The sequence below is a fragment of the Lineus longissimus genome, chromosome 7, assembly GCF_910592395.1.
Source record: "Lineus longissimus chromosome 7, tnLinLong1.2, whole genome shotgun sequence".
In the NCBI taxonomy this organism is placed as follows: domain Eukaryota; kingdom Metazoa; phylum Nemertea; class Pilidiophora; order Heteronemertea; family Lineidae; genus Lineus; species Lineus longissimus.
In genome coordinates, this window is record NC_088314.1 from 10,838,380 (window position 1) to 10,854,124 (window position 15,745).

Genomic DNA, 15,745 nt, shown 5'->3' on the forward strand with positions numbered 1-15,745 from the left:
TGTCGCTTTTTACACAGTTGTACCACTCTTTGAAATTTCTCTCATTTCTCCAAAATTGTCCAGATATCACTTTCTGTTGTTGGAGAGTTGTGGGGTGTCATCTACATTGGGAAAATCAAGTTTGAAAAAATTCTCAAAATTTTAACCTCTGATTTCTACCTTCATTTATACTACATTTTGTGTCAATTTAGTGAAAAATTTTGATGTGCTCAAATCACTCTAATTTATTTAAAATATTGCATTGCTGATGATTTAAGGTCAAAACAAGCTAAAATAATGAGAAAATAACTTAACTTGACCCAAATATGAGCCAACCTAAAAGGGGGCGCACTAAGTCCTTGACTTTTCATATTAGCGCGATTATGGGGTTGTAACTATTTTGCTATATATTGTCACGAGGAAAGAAAAGCACACGACCTAACGCCAACCTATTTATGTAAAGTGATAATTAGAAGGTATATAGTTCAGGAAATGTTAAAAAATCATTCCTTATCGTCCTAATCATTCCTTATCGTCTTTTGAGAGCATTTTTAATTGTAAAGAGTATATGCCTACGTCACAGAGTCTCTGCTGGTCACGGCACCTGTAATTAAAGGTCTGGTCGAGGTTGTCCCTTTAAAAAAATGTAATTTCCTTAGTATGCAGTGGATAAGGGTCTTATCATTTTTAAATGTTTTTAATATTAGAAATTAGTATGTGGGGCTAAACTTTTTGACATTTTTAGATTACTACGCATTCACAAAGGTTCATGTGAATGTGTTGGAACCCAACGTAGTCTCCTCCAAACAAACGTGGTATATGTACGATTGACATCTGGCCTTTATATCGTGGGCATTCTACGATTAATGAACAGCCAATCAGGAGTCCGTTATAGTGAAGGAGGTTAGGTTGTTGATCTTTTGTTTTAACATATGGTCACTGTCCGCTCGTCCCCGCTCCCCGGGCGCCCGCCCGCCCGCCCCCCCCCCCCCCCTCCGATTCCACCCTACCATAGACCCCGCATTTAGGCCCTACCCTTTTTAGTGCAGGCAATGCTTTGAATTACCGAACATCTGGTTATGCGCTCCGACCGTGCGACCCGACCAGTACGTACTGCCGGTGTAAAAGTAGAAAATATCCCCTGGAAAAAATGTCCGGCCCTATTGTATTCTGCTATAATAATAATATTTTTATGGTCCTATTATCTGGTCTATCGAGACCATGACTAACAATGCAATAGCTCAGAGATTGAAGTGCATAATAGAATCCTTTGATTCCCGGACATTCTATCCTAGGACATTTTAAAACTTCTACACCGGTCCAGTGTAATCGTTATTGTAGTCCTCTGAAGATATCAGCCCGAGTCAGCTTGCAAGCACAAGGAAAATAGTGGAAGAGTACCCTCCCCTGATCCCCACCCATAAACGTGCCCGCCCACGGACCCCAACCGCCACCACGCCTTTGGCTGCACATTGATTTTTTTACTCTCTCCGCCTCACGTTTGATTGGAAATGCCCCCAAGCTCAGGATGATAGGCCTACTTTTTCCTATTCCGCTGGGTGATTAGTCAACCGAACGTAATCACGACGCCAACAGAGGTTCTTCGAATGCATTGCGAAAGTGACGAAATCAGCGCCTCTAGTCTCAAGATTGCGAAATGCCCGGTTAGCAGAATTTCTTAAGAGTCGGACCTCAATTCATTTGTCGTAATATATCGCTTACCATCGGGACGAAATGGATTCTACCAGTAACAATAATGATACAGGTAATAGCATGGTTAATGAAGATTTAGCAGGTATCAATATTATTGTGAAGTTTTCTTTACATAATCGACATTGGCGGCGTTAGGCCAACCAAACCAGCCAGCCCCTTTCGGTACAGCCTGCATACAATGTCAATAACATAGGCCTATGCACATGATGCATCGAATGTAACTGAAATGAAATGCATGAACAGCAGGCAGCTGCTGTGCAGACTGACAGAGGTATAAAGTTATTTATGGACCCTTGACATTAATAAGCGGAATCTTGATTTGTTTGCTTGTTCACCTATAGGAGATGGGTAGGCCTATTACTTAGTATTGGGATTATTGTTAATGTTATGTTAGGTGAGCACACTCACTGACGCTCACACTCACGGGCCATCATGGCCATGGCCATGCAGACGCAGTGACAGTGTGGGCTATTATAAATCACATAAACTGTGAGATACAAACTTGTGATATCGCGATATGGGTAGGTAATCATTAAGTGCATCTCACGGTTTATTATAAGCCCACAGTGTGACGACAATCACAATTGAATAATGTCGATGCCAAAATCATGAAATGCGAGTATCGTATAGCGAGGCTATAGTTTTGTCCAAGTTGTTACGTAATCTTGGAAATCTGGACTTTTACTACAGCAAATACATTACACTTATTTACAGTCATAGGCTTACTCTGAAAAGGTTCCCTTCAAACTTGGTACATGTGCAAACAAAATTGGCATTTGGATTGTGAAAAAAAAGGATGCAACTGTGACTCTTTCCCGTTTCCCTCTCTCTGCAACCAAACAATGGAGAGAATAAAGTTTTAATCCTTCTCGTATTGTTCTGGACACTCTCCACGCATGCGAGGAGTTTGGTCAGGGTCTTTCTCGAAACTGTCTATTGTACTGCCACATCGTGAGAAGATGATGGTATGGTACAAATGTAGATAGCCATGGTATCTAGCACTGTTACAGAAGCTTAGCAGCCCACCAGGCCAGGCCTACCGGTACATTAATTTAGTTAACGAATTATGAGTGACTTCCTCACGCACGCTGTTATTGTAACTGAACCACTGAGGACCAGGAATGGCTTTTAAAAATGGACCCACAATGATTATGATGACAGTACAGTACTGCCACTTTTTAAAGGGTAATTAAATTAGCGCCATGTCTGCATGACAGAAATAGTAAAATGGGGATACAAAGCAGACCTGGCGATATATTATCGTGCAATGTTAGCATCATTGGGAATTGCCATTCTAAATTTTAACTTCTTCATCTTTGCGAAAATTCTGGCTGCATAGCAGCCATCTTTGAAATCTTTTTTCCGATTTCATTGCCAATTGGTTGTATGCAGAGGTACAAATAATACCCAAAAGATTGAGAAGCAGATACACTGCCACTAAAAGTGACTGACAATAATCTTCAGATTGTGGCATGTGACCTCTTTGCTAGACCGTCTGACCCAGATGTGTTTGCCTTCTCTTTTACAGGCTGCACCAGCAAGTAGGCCTGAGGCAACTTCTCAACCTGTGAACAATAGGAAGTCAGTCAAAGCTAAGGTATGTGTGTGACCAAGTTTCCATCACCGAATTCTTTTTAGACCTTGAGATTGTTCAGACTTTACTTGTCATGTCCAATCTGTCATCATGACTTTATGGGAAAACCTGTGGCATGTTTGTCAAGGTTCCGCAGCAAAACATCCCCATAGCATAATGCTGCCACCTCCGTGCTTCACAGTCGGTACGGTGTTCTTTGGATTACCACCCCCCCCCCCCCCCCGTTTTGCCAAACGTACTGCTGGTAGTTGTGGCCGAAGACTTCGCTTTTAGTCTCATCAGACCAAAGAACACTCCTCCAGAAGGCTCTGTATTTGCCCACATGTTCTCTCGCAAACTTCAGCCTTGCTTCCCGGTGGCGTTTTTGAAGTAAAGGCTTCTTTCTTCCCCTGCAGCCTCGTAGTCCACTACGATGCAACTGGACAGTGGACAGTGACACATTTGTCTCTGTAGCTTCTAATTCCTGGCAGAGGTGTTTCTTGGTCGTCTCAGGGTTAATGTGCACCTTTCTAACCAATGTGGGCTCATCTTTGGCTGTCAGCTTGCGCTTTCTTACTGACCTTGGTAAGGCTGCTGTTGTCCCTGGGTCCCTGTACTTCCGCTTTATTGTCTGAACTGACGCCCGTGGCATATCAAGCTGCTTGAAAATGGCTCTTAGTGAAGTACCAGACTGGTTCAAGTGGACAGGCGACTCTATCAGATCTTGAGAGTACTCCTTTGACTTCCCCATGATGGCTCTAAGCTGGCAAATGACCTGAGCAGAAACCCAGTCCCTTTAATACTGCTACAGTGGCGCCACCTGAGCTATGACATAATCATGATGGTCAACAGGTAGTGGAGACAAGATAAAAGCCATTGCATAACATATTTGCCCACCTCAAGGCCAAACAACTAGTAGATAAGGTAGGTGTATGTAAACTTATGACACTCTGAAATATGCATTGTTCTCAAATAGAGCTCATAAAAACAATGAAATTAATGAAACAGAAGTATGTTTTTTAGTTGATGACGAGATGTGATGATAGACTTCCTGTAAACTATATACTATTCCCGCGTTCTGTAGTTGCAGAGAAAGAGACAAGGTTATATCATCCTTTGAATTGTATGTAAACTTTCGAGCACGACTGTACTCTCTAATTTTTGCCTTGGCCTCGAGAAATGATAGTGTATTCAAATTCTTTCTTACCAAACCTGAGTGTGTGTTATTATTGCACCACCAATATCCAATTTGATAACCAGTACGCATGTACCCAATGGTTTGGTTGTCTAATTTTCTAATTGTAATTTCTAATTCTAGTGTAAAAGTCAATAGTGGCATTTTCTATTCTTGGCTCACATGGATGAGCTAAGTTATATCCTTACGATTTTATCTTGTCCAGCATTGTTGGCTTTGACTTTGTCTGTCGTTAAGCACTTTTATCATATACCCTAAGTGCAGTGATCTGGCACAGACGTATATGATAAATAGAAAACTGCACGAGTGTCTGATCCGAGTATCCAGATTGCACTCGATGATTTTCTACGCAGGGTGAGAGCTTTTCAAGCCGTAGAAAATCATCTCGTGCAATCTGGATACTCGGATCAGACACTCGTGCGGTTTTCTTATTGTACATGTACATGTAAGAAGCACTATCAATGGAAACACGTACCACTTTTTTCAGAAAAGAAAAGCCCAGCAAGGGAAAAGCAAGCAAGGCGAAGGGTAAGAAATTTTTATTAGATTCAAGTTGCCGTGTTGGAAATAACAGTGGTCATAAGATATATAGAAAATGTAGCACTTGTCTTCATGGCATCATTGCATCACATCATCAGGAGGATAGGATTTTTGATAGAAATTTGCAACCATAAGCTGATTTAGAAATTTGCAACCATAAGCTGATTTAGAAATTTAATTTGCGGTGCAAAAACAAACAGTTATGTGATATTTCCATTGAAATAATGGACTCCTCGGAGTGCATGATGCAATGAGATTACAAAGAAACATTTAGCCAAATGTTCAGTTGTTGAAAGGTTTAATGAGGAACTGACCCCTGTATCCTCATATCCAATCGGGGGGGGGGGGACAATTTGGTCGCATGGCCATCAAAATGAAATGTAATTGACTTATTTTGCAGGCGACTTATTGCGCAGCTGAGAGAATAGACAACTACGACCCCAAAAACAACACGTATTACATAAAGTGGCAAGGATATGATGCGTCCCACAACTCATGGGTGAAAGCGGAAGACGTAACTTCTCCTCTCATCTCTTCTTACAAAGAAAAATTAGGTAAATCATGATTGAAAGGATTATGGCTGTGTGCTCTATGCAGTTGATGTTGTAGTGGTTGTGAGTCAGGCTGATGCAGCAGTTTCTTAGAGGTAGTGCCCAATTCGAACAACTGTAGCTTATCACATAATTGTCGTTTATCAGAATTGTGGAGTCAAAAGGAAGGATTGACAATCAATTTATTGAAATTCCTTCAGATGATACATTAAAAGATGTCATAAAACTCACCTGTCCATTCAAAAGGCTTTTGTATTGCAATTACAGAACGGTTTCTATTCAATAAAAACACTTCGCTGGTGAGAAAATTGTTGGGAACTCTTCAAAGCAGTGGAAGTATTTGATTCAAAGGCATCTCAAACTAGTATGAGGTTGCAGCATGAATGCAGTGTAATTGAGATTTGCTTGTTTTCTTCGCCTTAATTCCATATATTTTGGTAGTGTACCCTTGGAAGAAAATGATATGATGTCGTGTGATACTAATATCTGCATAATAGTGGTTCTTTTAATTTCCTCTATTTTAGGTTCAGGAACGCACAAGAAGTGATGCACCTCATGTCTTAGCCCTTTCGATTGTTGAAAAAATTTATGTGAATTTGTGTAAATCCTCCCACCTGTGTTTTTTTGTTCAGTGGAATTCACGTATTTCGGTATTCCTTCTTCACCTCCACGCATTATTCATTCTGACATAAACTCACATGATCACTTTTGATGAAAGATTACATAATGGATAATATTGAATTGGCACAAATATAGTAACAATGTAAACTTATCATATCTTTCAAAGGTCTCATTAAAAGTAAATGTAAGTTACATGTACATGTACTGTGGAATTATTGTTTTTTCAGACAATCTGTGGCTGTTGTATACATGTATCATTTAATAAACGTGGCGTTTTTCATATTATTAGATACATATAGTCTTGCCTTTATCTTTGCTACCTCACAGCGACTTGACTACATGTATTATAAGGGACCATCTCAAAAGTATTTTGAAGCCTAAAAGACTACGGGTAAGTCATTTAGTCTTTTTGAGTGTGGTCACACCCAAGACTAAGTGACTTGAGTCATTTTTGCTTCAAAAAACATGTACCTGTGAGATGGTCCCTGAATGCATACCTTGAGACAATATCCAGACCGGCACTTGATACTGAGTTTCTCTTGAATTGGCATCAATAGAGAAGTCTGGCTACATGTGCTAGGATTGCAAATTACAGCGTACTTTACATGTACATTGGACTTGGAGCCTCCATCGGTGGATACCTCTCTAATAAGGACACCGGTGCTGAATTGGTTTGGGTGGAATTCCACAACCAGGACGCCTTTCAATTGCGGACGATATTGGAGTGTCCTAACAGCAAGGTAACACTTTACTTTAGACAACGTCACGTCCAACAAGAATACACCTGCAACATACGGAAACACTGCCTTTGAAGACGTCATTCAGAATGTTTGGGTTACTTAAGGATTTGTCACACCCACCCAGAATATACACAAGATGTCATTGAAAATGCTTAAAAAAATGTCACATCCAACCTGAATACGCCTGATCGTATGGAAATACCGTCTCTGAAGACATTATCCAGAATCATGGTCGGTTTACTTTCGACACAATGTCACATCCAACCTGAATACGCCTGATCGTATGGAAATACCGTCTCTGAAGACGTCATCCAGAATGGTCGGTTAACTTTCGACACAATGTCACATCCAACCTGAATACGCCTGATCGTATGGAAATAATGACTCTGATGATATCATTCAGAAGAGTTGGGTTTACCTACATGTACGATATAATGTCACTTCTAACCAAAATACTGCAGCTGCATATGGTATGTAATTCAGAATGATGGTTTACTTGAGACAATGTCACATCCAACCAGAATACACCTACCGCATACTGCAGTACGGTCTTTGAAGATGTCATTCAGAGTAGTTTGATTTTTCTCAGTAATCCAACAGCCCGCTACATGTATACATGTACATGCAGGACAATACAATGGTCAGACACTTCAAAGCGTGGCCTTCAGGGGATGGCACAAGGACAAGGGCAACTTGAATACACAACCTTTCTCAGTCAAGATGAGGCAGATGCTACTTGACCATACACATCTTTGACACCTGTCTGCTCATTTCCGGCAAAAATTGATGTTTCTTTATACATGTTGGCAGCCTGATAGTATCAGCTGTGTTCACCCAAGGTGAGCAACAATGAAAACAAGTGCATGTATTTTGATGCAAGAATCATTTTATTGCTGCTGAAATTCACATTCAGCCAGTAATACAAATCTGCTTATACATAATTGGTGGATTCACAATATATCAGATTACACAAAAGGCATTTTCCAAGGTCCCTAGTGGTCCGGCAATAATTCTAAGTCGTTTTGGGAGTTGCAGGACATCAGCCTAGCCCCCTCCGGTCAGATAAAAAAATTAACCAGCAGCAGGTACCCCCCCCCTCATGGTTAAGTTCGTCCCGAGGGCCGGAACATCGCTGTATCGTCGAACAGTTGGCAGATTCCTGAGCGCCAGACGAGCAAAAAAAACTCTCACTGAACAGTTTTGCCTCAGTTGACACTTTTTGCCATATGACGTCATTTTAGGGTCGTCACAACACCTGATTTGTGGCGTAGTTTCCCAATAAACTGCATTGGAAGTTCGAACTTTCACCAGAAAAAGTCACCTTATTCACAAACATGCTTCTTGAGAACCTCTGCAAGGGCCTTAAGAGATGCCACAGAGTTCCGAAAACGTTAGCATCTCGTGGCATACTTTGTTAGCTTCGAGTGACATTTGGGGACACTATACCCTTTTAGACAAACTTAGACCAAATCAAGTCGAAAAATATCGGGATTTCTGAAATAAATCCGGCTTCAAAGGGTTAATTACACGTACTCAATGCCAATGTCATCACAATCCTCCTCCTCCTCAGAGCTAGACGCATCCTCCTCCGAATTTGATTCTTCACCACCAGGTTGCACCTCCCCTTCCTCAAAATCCACCACGATCTCTATGTCAGTGTCTATACATTCAAATACATCTGTTGCTTCTAGGAGAAGGTCTGTGTAGAATTCCTTTGATTCCAGCAGCAACATCACCAATCCATGGTTTTCTTAAATAGAAGGAGAGCTGGACATTAAAATTCTGAAGTCATCAACAAAGGTAATGCACATACATCTGCAAACCAATAGTTTATGTCTGTCCAGTTAGATTAATGAAAGGCATTCGGTTTGAATTAATTCAAAGCAGGGCGTAGTACATTTGTATTAGTAAACTGAACCTGAGCTGGGAAAGAACGAAGTTGCAATCAGATCCTGATCTGCATCCACAGCCCAGGTTAATTCAGAGGTAGTGCCACAGCAAGACAAGTACATGTATGCATCAACCACCACAAATGTTGGGTAAAAATAATTGCATGGCCACTACCTTGGTTTTTGATGGCCTCATTGTTCACGGTGTTGATTCTGTCTTCCAAGGTGTTGATTTTTTTCTTGAAGAAAAGAACAGTTGATACCATCTCTTGAATGAGCACAGGCAATTCCTCGATGTACCTGGTCATGTGTTCATGTATATCAACTATTTTCTTCTTCAAAGCAAATGTTTCGTCCTTGTTCCCTGAATTGAAGAAACAAATATTAGGACTACAGGCTAAAAGTTTCTTGCTCCATCCCTCCTACATGTACATACGAAACTCTGGTAAAAATACATGCTGGATATGTCAGAAATGTGACTATAAGATTGAGGCGCAACTTAACATTTTACTTGCAACCAATGCTACATTGCAACCAAATTGTGTTAAATGTACAAGGTAGAATGTACTTTACATCACTTGAAGACCAATGTACCAGTAAGCCTAGGGCAAAATGCCGACCCAGGCTTTAAACCTCAAATTGCTTGATAAACAACAGCTGGATCAATTTCTCTGAACAATCGAAAATGACTGCAGGACATTACCACTTGGAGTTATTTGTGTCCTGGACTTTGTGTTACATGTACTAAGTGAAGTTTGTGGGTAAATGAATATGAAGTGAATGCCAACCTGCAGGATTATGCCAAGGCAACAAATAGTCCTCTTGCGTGACTTCGTCCACAGAAACATGACAGCAGACTAACACAATGCTGAAGTTGCTTTCTCTCCTTTTCAAGACGCTTTCGTAGAGAAGCCCGACTCTTTGAAGCATCTGAAATGAAAATGATAAACTTTTAAACTGATCGATATAGCAGTGAACTCGACATGCATCGTAACTGCACAAACTGCTAATATGAAGAAAGCCCCTTTAATACTGTCGTGTTAATTGCTCTCTTTCAAATCATGTCATGTTATTTAAACCAATGAACTTTATAAGAATCTGAAAAGAATGAAAGTGTGTATATAATTAAATTGAAAAACTCCCGAAGATAGGGCGAAGATAGGGCAGAAGGCTGGAAAACCTGGTCAACAAACTGGGTTGACCATGGCACAAGGGAAAACCGTGGTGTTCTTGCAGCTTCTATCTTCAGCTCCAGACTCTGAATCACATTCTAGAGAACAAATTGTGTTTTGATTAAATAGCTGTGTTCCTTCAGTTATTTTTAGTGCCTGTTACATGTACACTTTGAAAACAAATTTAACTCCTACAAATATGTCATACCTGATAACAGCTGACGACGCACATGAGACACAAACTGCACATGATGAACTACCGGGTATGTTTTCCCATTTTCCTAAGTATTGACCTCAATACTGGCTCCTGCACCTCCTCCCAACTCTCCTCTTGTCTTTGCTTCCGGTCAGCATGCGCAACAAAATGCCTTTTCTTCCATTCAGATTCAGTGCCTGGCACCTCAGTACTATTGGAAGCCCGAATCCCATTCAGAAGCTCCATAAGTTCAGCTCTCACTGTAAATTAAAAGTGCATTGATAAATACTACCGGGAAAGAAAAAAAAAGTTCCTAAGTGTTGATTCGAAAATACCATTATTTGCCTTAATCAGCAGCCAGTGTTGCCCAATTAACCTTTAAAAAAGAATAAATCATTTGCAAACTATAACCTGACTTGTGATCAACACAAAATTTAGATGAATCAGTTCACGTCGTTTGACCTCTGCAGCCGTAAAAAGTATGGTAGGTCAAATCGGAAACTTACTCCTTATAAAATACACAACTTGATTTGTGTCTTGGAATAGAGCCAACTAGCTGATGAATAAAAAGACCTTAAAAAGACAAATCACAAACCTTGCTGGAACACTTGAAAATCGAAAGGTGCATCGATTTCTACTTCATGATTACTTGGTTGCAATTCCTCAGGAAAGTCCTTTAGTTTCTCTGGAAAAACAAGCAATTTTGAAATTACGGCCAAATGCAGATTACGCCAGAAAAGATGCAATTTCTTCCATGGAATTTCTTACATAAAAAGGGTGGAAAAGACTAATTTTTCTGGTTTGATTTTAAAGATTGGTGAGAAATTTTAAAGAGGTATAGCAGTGATAGGGTTGGATTTGTAGGCATAAACCATTTGTCCAGAACATGAAATTATCAGTTAATTGCACTAATGTAAGCCTAGTCTAGCAGCAATATTTTTCCATGTATAAAGCCTAATTGAATATTGATGGCTCAGACGAGGTGAAGGCATTTGTCAACCAAAAACAATCTACCTGTCGTTGAGGTTTTCTTCCCTTTTCTTTCTCTTCTGGGAACTGATGGACCATCTATAGCACCATTGATGTCCCTGGATGGAGCCTTCACATATGGCTAAGTTCTTTTTAGGATAGGTTTTCCTCTTTCTCCTGCGATAGGAGGCAGCCAACTCTTTGATTCGTGCATAATGCCCTGCATTCTCACCAGAAGGATTGTCATCATTACCATTGGATGATGCTGAAAAACAAACACATAAAGTGACAAATACTAATAGTCAAAACTATGACTTAGCCTAGACAAAATACAGCCTCCATGCAGGCTACACTCGATCTATGATTTTAACGAACACGAGGCTTTAGAAGGCCTTAAGACAACTTCAGACAATGCCAGTAGTTAAAGGGGAGGCGCCTGATTGGCCACATCCTTGCCAATGAACCTACATGTGGTGGCAAACAGGAAGACACAAGGTTAGCCTCGGGATGAGCAGAGCCTAATCAACGATAGCCCATTTGAATACTCTCGATGTTCTACACTCCAATCCGCCATTGAGTCGAGTATCTGCGCCAATCAAGGTAGGGAATTCCTGCGCAACGAGTCTAAGCTTACTACTATGCAGATACGGTCTATCGCAGTGCTATTTTTAGGAATGTCTAACGTCAGGGCTGTAGCGGGGGGGGGGGGGGGATCAGGGGGGTTCGAACCAACCCCAGCTTGAGAAAAGGATCCGCTGAGGGCAGTCAAAAATACTTTTCTACTGAGTTTTGTAACACCATGATTCTATCCAAATGGGCCATTGTACGATAGAGTGACAGGCCTTACAATTACGTGGAGACCTCTACACCCTGTATTTTTTTATCCTATTTTGGGGGACATGTTTTTTTGCTTTTTGGCTTAATTTGGAGACATTTCATCACGCCAATTTGCCTGAACAGCGATGTCATAAATCAAAGTTAGTGACTGATATCACCACATACACCAGAAAAATCATAATTTTAGGAGAAAACTTTAAAATGAGGCCATTTGGATGAGATTTGGTTATGTTAGGGGTCAAAAAACGCTTCAGGGGGGTCATATTTAAAAAAAAAGAAAAAAACCCACCTAATTTGGGGACATCCTGTACGGTAACAGTGTAGGAATCATGTAATTGAGAGGCCTGAGTGACCTTATACAGTCCTTCGTAACTGGGAGTGCTGACCTGCCAGATTTCGGTCTCATGTTCACGGGCTTAGCACTAGGCCTACCATTACAATGTGATATGTCAATGATTGATGACAAATAATGATGAAGATGTCCACGCATCGAGCATTTACATACATTTACGGCAGCAGCATGGGGATGCATCTCATTTATCAATACAGGTGGTAGGCCTAGCTTGGCACGTGCCCTGCTGGGCCTGGGCCGGGGCTGGGCGACGGCCATGCTTTTTTCTCAGATCAATTTAGGACAATTAGGTGACAAAAAAACAACACCTTTGGCGACCATCTGGCTATACTTACCACCAAATTCCATGGTCATGATATTTGATGCGGTCCTAACTATGACATGGTCTACGTTTCATAGCCTACCGGTACTTCAAACCGTAAATAGCAATGGAATTGAGCAAAACTGAAATACTACAACACCATCCGATAAATCGAATGTCGCACGTTCTGTATCCCGCGAGAACTCGAAACTACTGCGCACAGGCGCGAGAAATTATATAATAGCTCAATTGCCCCCTACCCCTTCAATTCAGCTCAGGCCCCTCGACTGACTACCTCCACCCCCCCCCCCCCCAAATGTAAAATGATATCGTTTTTAGATTTGCTGTCGGTGTAGTTGGGGTTTGTTTGTCAGTCAAGGGGGCAACCGAAGGGGGGGGGGGGGGGGGTCTCTAAGTTTCACGTGCCTGTGCTGCTATTTTAGTAGCGGCAGAGGCAGTGGCTAAAAAAGTAGCACGAGAAACGAGGATGAGCTGATAGTGTTCCCCAGTAAAATGGGTTGCCGCAAATATTGACAACTTTAAAACTGTCGAAAACTTGCGTAAAGATTAATCAGAATAATTGAAGAGTCATGAAACTATATGATTACTACAAACCTAATGCAAATCTAAAACATTTATAGGGGCTGGTTTTGCGAATAGATGGATACCTTTGTTTACAAAATGACGTCACTCTGACGTCACGCATACCTTAAAAGATACTTCGTTGCTATAGTTCATCATTATCCCACTGTAGCGCAATGTCTGTTTAGTTCCACCCCTAGCTGAAAGGTGGGGCAGCCTGATTTGGATCGTGGGATATGTACGTTATAAGCCACTAATACCAATCGTAGATATACCACTATTGTTTGCGGAGAATGCACTGTGGAACCATACACTCAAAAAGTAGGTCAACGGTGAAAATGATTGAAAAAAGCGCTCCCTATGTTCAGACCCCCCAAACCTTGAATTATCCTCAAAGGTGAGAAATCCAGTCTCGCCATTGAAAACGCTCGCCTCTCTTCGCAATCAAAGGACAATAAACAAAGCCTCCAACTCACCCTCTCTTCTGTCGATGCAATTCGCGCTGATCTACATCTCGCAAAATCCGAAATCCGAATCCAAAGACGATCTTATCCGGTCAAAAATATTGATTATTGATCAGAAGGATGCCGTTATCAAATCGTGTGTTGAGGAGCGTGAAGCTATGCAAGCGCAAATCCAGGACTTGCTTAGAGAACTCGAACGCCACACTGGACCTGATTCGGGTGGAAATTTTCAGCACGTAAAATCCCAGAAGCCAAAGAGTGCTAAAATATCTTGCTTGCCCAAACCAGATGAGACCCCACATAGTCAGGAAAGCACCCTCTGTGATAACTTAGTGAGCTCAAACTCACCACAGCCTCACCTTGTAGTAACAGATTCGCTCGGGAAGAACCTAGACTATAAACGTCTCTGCGTTGATAGTTCGGGTGTGGTGGTATGCTCGTTCCCTGGTGCTAAGATTGAGGATATATCCAACTATATCCAAAATGACTCTCGTTGTCAAGGGTCATTCACATCTATCTCTATTTTGGCTGGGACTAATAACATTGGTGCTGGTGACTCTTGCGATATCATGCATCGAAAATACGAGTCGCTAGTGAAGACCGTGCAGGCTGTGCACTCCGCCTCTGCCCTGCACATGATCGCGCTCCCCCCGAGAAGAGATGACAAACAACTAGACGAGAGAATACCAGATGCAAATGATGCCCTATATGACATCTGTAAGATGTTCGACGTCCATCTGATCACAAATGAAGTTGTGAATGATAGGCAGTCGTTCAACTTCAGGGACCGGTTTGTGGGCCTACATCTGTCATCTGTAGGTACTGCAGCTCTAGCCTCATCTATCAAGAAGACTCTCCGATACTACACCAAGGAAACGCATCGTGTTACCCCCAACCGTTCAGTCAATCGCGTCGTAAGGAATACGTGGGAATCTGACAAACAGAGGTCCCCCTCTCCCTCCCCCTCCGGTCAAGAACAATGACAACTCAAACTATGACAACTCAAACAATGACAACTCAAACAATGACATTGAGAATTTGATTTCTCTATTTGCAAAGGTTGTTCGTAACGTTAATGATGTGAATATAGTGATGTTTAAGAAATATAACACTCCCTCTGGTCTTCTTTAGAATAATGAGGTATCTTAATGACAATTTGAAATTAATGATTGCACTTTATGTCATATAGCACTGCCTGATCTAGGTCGATATTTCTAGTTCTCTCTTACGTTACTTTGTTCTCTCCCCTTTGCGGAGGTTACTATTGTATTGTGTTCACTGTTTATTGTACATTAGATATCAAAGGTAAATCAAACCAGTACTGTTACATGTAAATATGAATAATGTGGATAGAAAGAAATCATTGACTCTCGGACATTGGAATATTGAGGGACTGACATCAAAAACTCTGGGTTCAAAACTTCAAGACACTACTTTTCTTGATGAAATTGATGGAGTTTATATTATATGTCTTACAGAAACTCATGCTATTGAAAAGAACTCAGTTTTCCTGGATGGCTATCAATTTTTTCAATCTAATAGAATCAAACATCATAAAGCAAAAAAAGGATCTGGGGGCGTTGCCTTTCTTGTAAAGGATTATTTAAAGAGATATGTTAATTTTTCCTCCAGCAAATCAAATGACATAATTCGGGTAACTATTGACAAAAGTTGTACAAACTATGATTTTAATGTATCAATATGTAACGCTTATGTAAGCCCTCAATACTCCTCTTATTCAGTCCGAAACGATTTACAAACATGGGATATTTTAGAAGAAGGAACTGAACTTTATAATCAATCACGAAGAGTAATTATTTTTGGGAATATGAACACAAGGACTGGGACCCTAGATGATTTCATTCAAAATGATGATAATATTTATACTCCTGTTCCCAACAGTTACATAATTGATGACGCAAGTTTTCAGTCTGAGCGTCAGAATTGTGGTTTCACCAAAGGATTATGTGACCAAATTTCTTGATATTTGTGCATCTTCAAGCTTAAGAATTTTAAATGGTAGAACTCTAGGAGACACTGGTGGTAAATTTACATGCCATAAGTACAATGG

General features: G+C 40.9%; 1 protein-coding gene and 1 long non-coding RNA gene across 4 annotated transcripts; one reads left to right on the forward strand and one right to left on the reverse strand.

Annotated features, from left to right (window-relative positions):
• Positions 1-1,651: 1,651 nt before the first annotated feature.
• On the forward strand, positions 1,652-4,989 carry LOC135491291 (uncharacterized). 2 transcript variants are annotated; one of them, XR_010447798.1, is made up of 3 exons: positions 1,652-1,744; positions 3,221-3,289; positions 4,948-4,989. It is a non-coding gene; the product is annotated as an uncharacterized LOC135491291 (long non-coding RNA). The 2 variants fall into 2 exon arrangements; XR_010447797.1 differs by lacking the exon at positions 4,948-4,989 and adding an exon at positions 4,077-4,432.
• A 2,791-nt stretch (positions 4,990-7,780) lies between these two features.
• LOC135491286 (uncharacterized) lies at positions 7,781-12,812 on the reverse strand. 2 transcript variants are annotated; one of them, XM_064777043.1, is made up of 7 exons: positions 12,663-12,812; positions 11,184-11,403; positions 10,765-10,854; positions 10,182-10,429; positions 9,590-9,731; positions 8,977-9,165; positions 7,781-8,662 (listed from the first exon to the last, which is right to left on the reverse strand). In XM_064777043.1, the coding sequence occupies exons 4-7, from the start codon at positions 10,221-10,223 to the stop codon at positions 8,436-8,438; spliced, it is 600 nt and encodes a 199-aa protein (XP_064633113.1). In that variant the 5' UTR covers positions 10,224-10,429; positions 10,765-10,854; positions 11,184-11,403; positions 12,663-12,812; the 3' UTR covers positions 7,781-8,435. The 2 variants fall into 2 exon arrangements, with proteins under 2 accessions (XP_064633113.1, XP_064633114.1); XM_064777044.1 differs by lacking the exon at positions 12,663-12,812 and adding an exon at positions 12,265-12,374 and having other exon boundaries at positions 11,371-11,403.
• Between the last annotated feature and the right edge of the window lie 2,933 nt (positions 12,813-15,745).